This window comes from Euphorbia lathyris, chromosome 1 (assembly GCF_963576675.1).
Source record: "Euphorbia lathyris chromosome 1, ddEupLath1.1, whole genome shotgun sequence".
NCBI classification, from domain to species: Eukaryota; Viridiplantae; Streptophyta; class Magnoliopsida; order Malpighiales; family Euphorbiaceae; genus Euphorbia; species Euphorbia lathyris.
Window position 1 is genome coordinate 113,267,080 of NC_088910.1, and position 8,723 is coordinate 113,275,802.

General features: G+C 38.3%; 1 protein-coding gene and 1 non-coding gene across 14 annotated transcripts; both read right to left on the reverse strand.

Moving 5' to 3' along the window:
* Positions 1–753: 753 nt before the first annotated feature.
* Positions 754–860, reverse strand: LOC136216248 (small nucleolar RNA R71). The gene has a single exon (XR_010683243.1). It is a non-coding gene; the product is annotated as a small nucleolar RNA R71 (small nucleolar RNA).
* A 3,623-nt stretch (positions 861–4,483) lies between these two features.
* LOC136210679 (uncharacterized) lies at positions 4,484–6,565 on the reverse strand. 13 transcript variants are annotated; one of them, XR_010678157.1, is made up of 5 exons: positions 6,215–6,565; positions 6,072–6,110; positions 5,912–5,956; positions 5,680–5,779; positions 4,484–4,896 (listed from the first exon to the last, which is right to left on the reverse strand). XR_010678157.1 is itself a non-coding variant. In XM_066002051.1 (4 exons), the coding sequence occupies exons 1-4, from the start codon at positions 6,243–6,245 to the stop codon at positions 5,629–5,631; spliced, it is 297 nt and encodes a 98-aa protein (XP_065858123.1). In that variant the 5' UTR covers positions 6,246–6,565; the 3' UTR covers positions 4,484–5,628. The 13 variants fall into 13 exon arrangements, 2 of the variants coding, with proteins under 2 accessions (XP_065858123.1, XP_065858122.1); XR_010678155.1 differs by lacking the exon at positions 6,072–6,110 and having other exon boundaries at positions 5,912–6,019; XR_010678159.1 differs by lacking the exon at positions 5,912–5,956.
* Positions 6,566–8,723: the final 2,158 nt, after the last annotated feature.

Consider the following 8,723-nt stretch of genomic DNA (forward strand, 5'->3'; position numbering starts at 1 on the left):
ACACTTGGTATTGCCAATATTACACATGACCTAGTACCCTTGCTAGCGTCCCTATTTCATACACCAAGTTTTTGGTGTCGTTGTCGGGGATTGTTTAAACTGAAATATCGAAGAATTTGTATGCTTATTTTGTTACCTGATAACCGCCTGTTTGTCCAGTTTGTGCATTTCGATTGTTAGTTTTGTATGCGAAGAGCAGGTGTTCCTATCCTTCCTATAGACGTTGAAATAGAAAGAACGTACAGAAGAAGGAGAAGACTGTTTAGACAAGCTCGACGCAACAGAATGGAACGTGAAGTCGAGATACCTGGTCCAGGACACGGTGAGAACCATGAGGAAGGTCATGGTGAAAACGAAAATAACAACAATAATGTCAACCCGAGGTTGAGGATGAAGGATTACTCCAGACCATCCACCGAAGGGCATTCGTCATGCATTATCATACCAAACGATGGGAATCGCATGTTCGAAGTGAAAGCCCCGATGATTCAGATGTTACAAACAGCTGTGCAGTTTGGGGGATATCCAAATGAAGATCCTAATGCTCATATTCAAGATTTCATCACAATGTGCAACACTTTTCGATCCCATAGAAATGACGATGACGAGGTCATGCGGCTCAAGCTGTTTCCCTTCTCTTTGAAAGACAAGGCAAAGAACTGGTTGAAGAACTTACAACCAGGATCTATCACGAGCTGGGAGGAAATGGCTACCCTATTTCTAATGAAATATTTCCCGCATAGACAGGCAATCAAGTTGAGGAATGAGGTTTCACACTTTGTTCAAGAATAGGACGAATCACTATCTGAAGCGTGGGAAAGATATAAAGAATTATTGCGAAGAGTGCCGAATCATGGCATACCCATGTGGATGCAAGTGCAGAACTTTTATAATGGAGTGACCAATGCCTACAAGATACAAATTGAATCAGTTGCCAATGGAAATCCGGAGGAACTGGAACCTCAAGCTTTGTACGAATTACTAGAGAGAGTGGTCAACACTAGGTACAACTGGCATTCGGTAAGAGCTGACAGCAAGAGAATCACGAATTCCGCAAACAGCGAGGCGATCAGCAAACTATCTTCACAAATGGAACAGCTGGTCAAAACAATGGGAAAGATGAATGTTTCAGCAATGAACACACAAATCTTGAACACGCAACCCTCGGCTCCGATGGAAACCTTATCACCTGATGGCTGTGACTTCTGCAGCGGGCCTCATCGACCAATAGATTGTCCCGGAACTAAACCAGGCGCGTCAATGTAAGAACAGTGTGATTTTATTGCTCGCCAACCACCGAACCCCTATTCGAACACATATAATCCAAGGTGGAGGAGTCATCCGAATTTTTCTTGGCAAGATAATCAGAGGATGTAGCAGCCTTATAGACAAGAAAATTCACGACCAGCATATCCACCACAACAAGGCAATTCATCTAATCAACAATATCAACACCAATCAAACACTCCACAAGAAGGAAAGCCGGATTTAGGATCCATGATCATGCAATTCATGAAGCAGACACAATCATCTATCAAGAATCTTGAGACCCAAATGCAACAATTTGCTACAGTCATAGCTTCAAAGGAAAAAGGCGCACTTCCAAGCAACACAGTAACCAACTCAAAAGAAGGAGTCAATGCAATTATCCTGAGGGGAGGAAAGGAAGTACTGGACCACACAGTGAAACCTACTACCGAAGGAGCAAGCTCTAAGGACCGACCACCTGTTTCCCAACATAGGAAAGATAAACAGTTGATGGAACATGAACCAAGAGTTCTGTACCCTGAAAGGCTGAAGCAGCAGAATTGTGAGAAGAGACATAAGAGCTTCATTGATCAATTGACGAAGCTGCACATCAACATACCATTCATCGAAGCTTTATCTGAAATGCCTATGTACGTCAAATTCCTAAAGGATTTGCTGACCAACAAAAAGAAACTGGAAAGCGTAGCTATGGTACAATTGAACAGGGACAGCTCATCCATCCTGCAAGCCAAACAACAAATTCCAAAGAAGCTCAAAGATCCAGGGAGTTTTTCTATACCCTGTTCGATAGGAACACTTACCATCCAAAATGCTTTGTGTGATTTAGGAGCCAGCATTAACCTTATGCCATACTCAATCTACATGCAATTAGGCCTAGGAGAACCAAGACCAACTAAGGTCACGGTTCAACTAGCAGATCGATCAATTCGATACCACAAGGGTATAATCGAATATGTTTTGGTTAAGGTGGGAAATTTCATCTTACCTGTTGACTTTATCATAATGGATATTGCTGAGGATCTGGAAGTTCCAATAATTTTGGGACGACCCTTCCTAGCCACTGGCAGAGCTGTTATTGACGTGCATAAGGGACATCTCATTCTGAAAATAAATAATGAAGAAGTAGTATTTAAAATGCATGAAGTTATTCACCATGCACCAACATCTGACGACTCATGATATTTCATGGATACAAAGGATGACAATCTTTTCTTACAGGAACAAACTGATGCACAGAAGCGTAAAAAAGAGGAACAGTTGTTTGACTCCGAACCAGAAACAAACAACAATGTAGAGAAGCAAGATACCCCTCCTGAGATAGGCATCGACAAGGGAAACAAAGAAGAACACCTTGAATTGAAACAACTGCCCGAGCATCTGGAATACGCATTCCTAGATCCACCAAACAGTAGACCTGTAATTATCTCGACAACACTGACAAAAGATCAGAAGGAACAACTGCTCACCATCTTAAGAAGGCATAAGACGGCTATAGCATGGAAAATAGAAGATATAAGGGTAATTAATTTATTAGTCCCTATATTTTGACAAAACACACTGTTTAGTCCCTGTATTTTCATAAACACATGGTAAGGTCCCTAACCTTTTTTTCAATGAACTGTTTAGTCCTTCCTTCTATTTGTTAGATTTTTTTTACCGTTTATGACTTCGGAAATGACTAAATTACCTTTTACTATTTACCTTCAAACTTTAGAAGAGAAAATCCAATTTAAAAGAAGAAGCTATTTGTATGGAGAACAAGAAAAAAAAAAGACCCAATGCTTACGAATTTGAACGATTAAGAAGAAAATAAAAAAGAAGAACAATGAAAGTTGATTTCAGATGCATTAGAGTTTAAAGGAAAGGAAAAGAAGAACGCAAATCCAAATTGACTAACAAAATCTTCATGAGAGTCTAACGACAGGGACTAAACAGTTCACCAAGAAAAACGTTAGGGACTGAACAGTTCATCGTGAAAAAGGTAAGGGACTTTATCATGTGTTTTTGAAAATACAGGGACTAAACAGTGTGTTTTATCAAAATATAGGGACTAATAAATTAATTACCCTAAAAATAATGTAAATGAATATTATAAATATTTTATTCTTTTCTTCACTGTGTGATATAACATATTATTGATACCCTATCGAGCTCCATTCAATCCAAATTAATTTTTTTTTTTTTAAATTGAAAGCCATCATTTGCATCAGCCCTTTAAAAAGACTGATGCAAATGAGACGCATTTGCATCGGCCGTTTTAATGGACCGACGCAAATGAGACTGCATTCGCATCGGCCCTTTTAAAGGGCCGATGCAAATGCTTCAATCAATTGCATCGGCCTACGGCCGATGCAAATGCATTTGCGTCGAGGGCTTTTGCATCGGCCTATGGCCGATGCAAATAGCCCAAAATGGCCGATGCAAATGGCCTTTTTTCCACTAGTGAGGGTTGGTCCACACACTATCTGAAATAGAATAAATGATTCCTACCTCGATGAGCTTAATCACTTCTGCTTTTACGACTTCTTTCATGTGTGGATTAAGTCTCCTTTGCGGTGGTACAGTTGGTCGATGATTCTCTTCCATCAAGATCTTATGCATACAGATGGTTGGGCTGATTCCCTTTATATCTTGGGTAATTAATTTATTAGTCCCTATATTTTGATAAAACACACTGTTTAGTCCCTGTATTTTCAAAAACACATGATAAAGTCCCTTACCTTTTTCACGATGAACTGTTTAGTCCCTAACGTTTTTCTTGGTGAACTGTTTAGTCCCTGTCGTTAGACTCTCATGAAGATTTTGTTAGTCAATTTGGATTTGCGTTCTTCTTTTCCTTTCCTTTAAACTCTAATGCATCTGAAATCAACTTTCAGTGTTCTTCTTTTTTATTTTCTTCTTAATCGTTCAAATTCGTAAGCATTGGGTCTTTTTTTTTCTTGTTCTCCATACAAATAGCTTCTTCTTTTAAATTGGATTTTCTCTTCTAAAGTTTGAAGGTAAATAGTAAAAGGTAATTTAGTCATTTCCGAAGTCATAAACGGTAAAAAAAATCTAACAAATAGAAGGAATGACTAAACAGTTCATTGAAAAAAAGGTTAGGGACCTTACCATGTGTTTATGAAAATACAGGGACTAAACAGTGTGTTTTGTCAAAATATAGGGACTAATAAATTAATTACCCTTATTTTTATAATATTCATTTACATTAAAGTACAAATAAGATACAAAAGATTAATTAAAAAATAAACTAACACATAATCCAGCAAAAAAGCCACAAATGAAATCACTCTTTACCTAAAAGTTATTCAAAGACCATAATATTGTGCCATTCAATATATTCTTAGGAAACATAATATTCCTGAAATGCAGGGACATGAACCAAAGGGACATGAACCAAATCTTGCAGTAATCTAATAAGGTCCCTCCCAATCTTCATACACAATAGAAATGAAAACTAGAAAAAATAGTTAAGGTGCGATTGATCTTGTGAATCTTCAAGTTGGTGTGAAGGAGAATGTACATGTCTCCCTTCATAAGTTGTTATAACCATTCTTGGATCCTCTGCTAATCTTTTAACCCGTTTCTTCACTCGGCAATTATGTTTGCGTACATCAGAAATAGCTCCTGCATTTCATTTTAATTGTGCATCGAAAATGAAATTTGATATCTGTTATTGGAATGTAGCATTTGAAATGGTGGTTCAGATAGAAAAGCATGTTGATTGGGTATGAAATGAACTTTATTTTAGGTAGCTAAGCTAAGGTAATTAAAGTTAGTAGAGTAATTAAGTAAATAAAATACATGAAGTACTACAGGTGTACCCATAAGTATGAGCAAGGATGTGAAGCTAAAAAACAAGTACAAAGAATTGAAGAAGAGCCTCCATTATACAGGAAGATATATAATGGGAATCACACATGCAAACCTAATCACCATCATCATGTTTTCATAGATTACCATGAACATGAACATGAATCTAAGTAGAGAATGTAAATGGCAGCAAATTAACTATGAGCATGCACAAGGATAGGAAATGCAGGGTGATCATTTGTCCAACTAAAAGTATTTAGCTTCATCACAAATAATTAATTCGCTTAACAAAACTTAACACAAATACTCAGAATGATCCGGAACAGGAATATCATGTTGCATATCTACCCTCATAGGTGAAAATCACATAATTAACTAAATTTCATTGAGAATGAACATAACTATTATTAATCCAAACAAGAACTAAATCTAAAACAATTAATTAGAGTCAATCAGAGTAGATCAATAATTTTCTCAGAACATAACTATCCTTAGAAATGCAATTCAAATAACCATCAAATTTAAGCAAGTAATAGCTCATCAATACTAAATAAGGAAATCTAATAATTGAAAAGAAGCATATGGAGAGTGACTGACATGATCAATCTGTCTTGAGTCGAGGTAACCTTGCCGTCTACGGGTAAAAGATAAGTCAAATCTGACTACACTTGAAAGACTACTTGCTTGGATAGGAAACCTGCTTCAAAATTGGGAAATAAAAATCAATCAAGCAACTAAAAAGAAATTTAACAAGTAAAACTGATAACTGAAAGATCCAATTTATACCAGCTAAAATGAATTTAAATTATTGAAATATAATTAAACCTACTTCCCCAAATCATCGAAGATAACAGTATCAACCATCTCACTGAAACTAGCAACAACATCCAATTCAGTGCTAACACCTAAGAGAAAGAATTCGAGAAAAGAAAAGAGTCTGCACACAAATCTCGAGTTAAAATAAAAATCACCGAGGATAAGAGAAATACCATAGAAGACGAGATCGTAACGGTACAGGGAACCGTTGTCTGATTCCGATAAAGAATTCGAGAAAAGAAAAAAGTCTCAGCTTATACAAACAAATCTCAAGTCAAATGAAAGGAATCAAAATCATTGAGGACGGGAGAAATACCAGAATAAGTGGAAGACAATATCGTAACCATCCAAGGAACCGATGTCTGATTTCGATCGGGTGAACACAGTCCTCCTTGTGCCTTCTTAAAAGAAGACAAGAATCGTAGGTTAAAGAAAGAAGAGAAGAGGAAATAAGAAGAGAGATTGAACAAAGACAAGGGAGGCTGCCGCCATTATAGAAATTTCCTAGTTTCGAATTGGAGGCTGGAATTTGAGACTCAACTCCGGAAGACCAGAACAGAGAGCAGAATGAAGTAGTCGGATTGGAGAGCAGCCATGGAAGGGAGATGAGTTTAGGTCTTGTGAGAAGCAGAAGATGGAGATGGGAGGCGGCTGCACAAAATTAACCCTAAAATCCAAAGTTAACTTTTTATAAATATAAATTGACCCCAAATTAATTACATAAACCCTCCTCCTTTTTATTGATTTTTTAAATCGATACTAATACCATTTGCATCGGTCTCTCGTAAAAGACCGATGCAAATAATTCAATTAGTATTTGCATCGGCCCTTTTAAAAGGGCCGATGCAAATAATACAGTTATTTGCATCGATCCCAATTAAGGGGCCGATGCAAATAATTCAATTAATATTTGCATCGGTCCTTTTAAAAGGGCCGATGCAAATGATACAGTTATTTGCATCGGTCCCTTTTAAGGGGCCGATGCAAATACTAATTGTCATGGTATTTGCATCGGTCCTAAATAAAGGGCCGATGCAAATGGACCTTTTGCATCGGCCCTAAATAAAGGGCCGATGCAAATGGACCTTTTGCATCGCACTTTGTAAGGGCCGATGCAAATGAGTCGATGCAATTGGTCATTTTTCCACTAGTGCCTGTTCAAGCTGTTCCCAAGAAAGGGGGAACTAACGTGGTCAGAAATGATAAGGATGAACTCATCCCCACCAGAACAATCACAGGATGGCGAGTGTGTATTGACTACAGGAAGCTGAACGAAGCAACAAGGAAGGATCATTTCCCCTTGCCTTTCATCGATCAGATGCTAGAAAGACTAGATGGTTATCAATTCTATTGTTTCTTGGATGGGTATTCAGGTTACAACTAGATTCATATCTGTACCAAAGACCAAGAAAAGACCACGTTTACTTGTCCATATGGGACTTTTGCGTATAAACGCATGCCATTTGGATTGTGCAACGCTCCAGCAACATTTCAGAGATGTATGATGGCCATATTCCATGATATGATCGAGAAAACTGTGGAAATATTCATGGATGATTTTTCTGTATACGGAGCATCATTCGACGCCTGTTTGCAGAATCTGGAAGCTGTTCTAGAAAGATGCACAGAGACACAGTTGGTCTTAAATTGGGAGAAATGTCATTTCATGGTAACAGAAGGCATTGTACTCGGACATAAAATATCGAGCAAGGGGCTGGAAGTCGACCAAGCTAAAGTGGAAGTAATCAAGAAACTACCTGCGCCTAAAACAGTCAAGGATATTCGAAGCTTCTTGGGACACGCTGGTTTCTACAGAAGATTCATCAAGGACTTTTCAAAAATTGCACAGCCACTCTCCGCATTGTTACACAAAGAAGCTGATTTCAATTTCACCGACGAATGCAACCAGGCATTCGAACATATCAAAAATCTGCTGACACATGCACCTATACTCACTGCACCAGACTGGGACGCACCATTCGAACTCATGTGCGATGCTAGTGATCTCAGTGTAGGGGTTGTTCTTGGACAATGAATTCACAAGAAGTTTAAGCCCATACACTATGCCAGCAAAACTCTGAATGAAGCTCAACAGAATTACACGACCACATAAAAAGAACTGCTGGCCGTAGTCTATGCATTCGATAAATTTCGTCCTTATCTTATGCTTTCCAGAGTAACAGTTTACACTGACCATTCTACATTGAAATACCTGTTTGCCAAGAAGGACGCCAAACCAAGACTAATACGATGGCTGCTCCTCTTACAAGAGTTCGACTTAGAAATCAAGGATAAAAAAGGGATCGAAAAATCTAGCAGCTGATCACCTGTCTAGAATCCAAGCCACTATTGAAATTGAACAACCAGACATTCTCGACCAGTTTCCAGACGAGCAACTATTTGCGATTTCCACGATTCCCTGGTTTGCCGATATCGCAAATTTCTTGGCTTGCAAAATAAAGCCTTTTCGATACTCCACTAATAAAAAATGAAAGTTTTATTCTGATCTAAAATATTACATTTGGGAGGAACCTTATCTGTTTAAATTATGTGGAGACCAGATCCTGCGAAGATGCGTAACCAACGAAGAAGGAATGGACATCTTGCAAAAATGTCACGCCGCGGAATCAGGTGGCCACTTTGGGGCTAATCGAACAGCTGCAAAAGTGTTTCAAGCATGTTTCTTCTGGCCCACCATATACAAGGATGCACAACACTATGTTCAACGATGCGATGACTGTCAACGAACAGGCAACATCTCTGTCCGAAACGCTATGCCTTTAAACAACATTGTTGTCTGCGAGATCTTTGATGTATGGGGCATC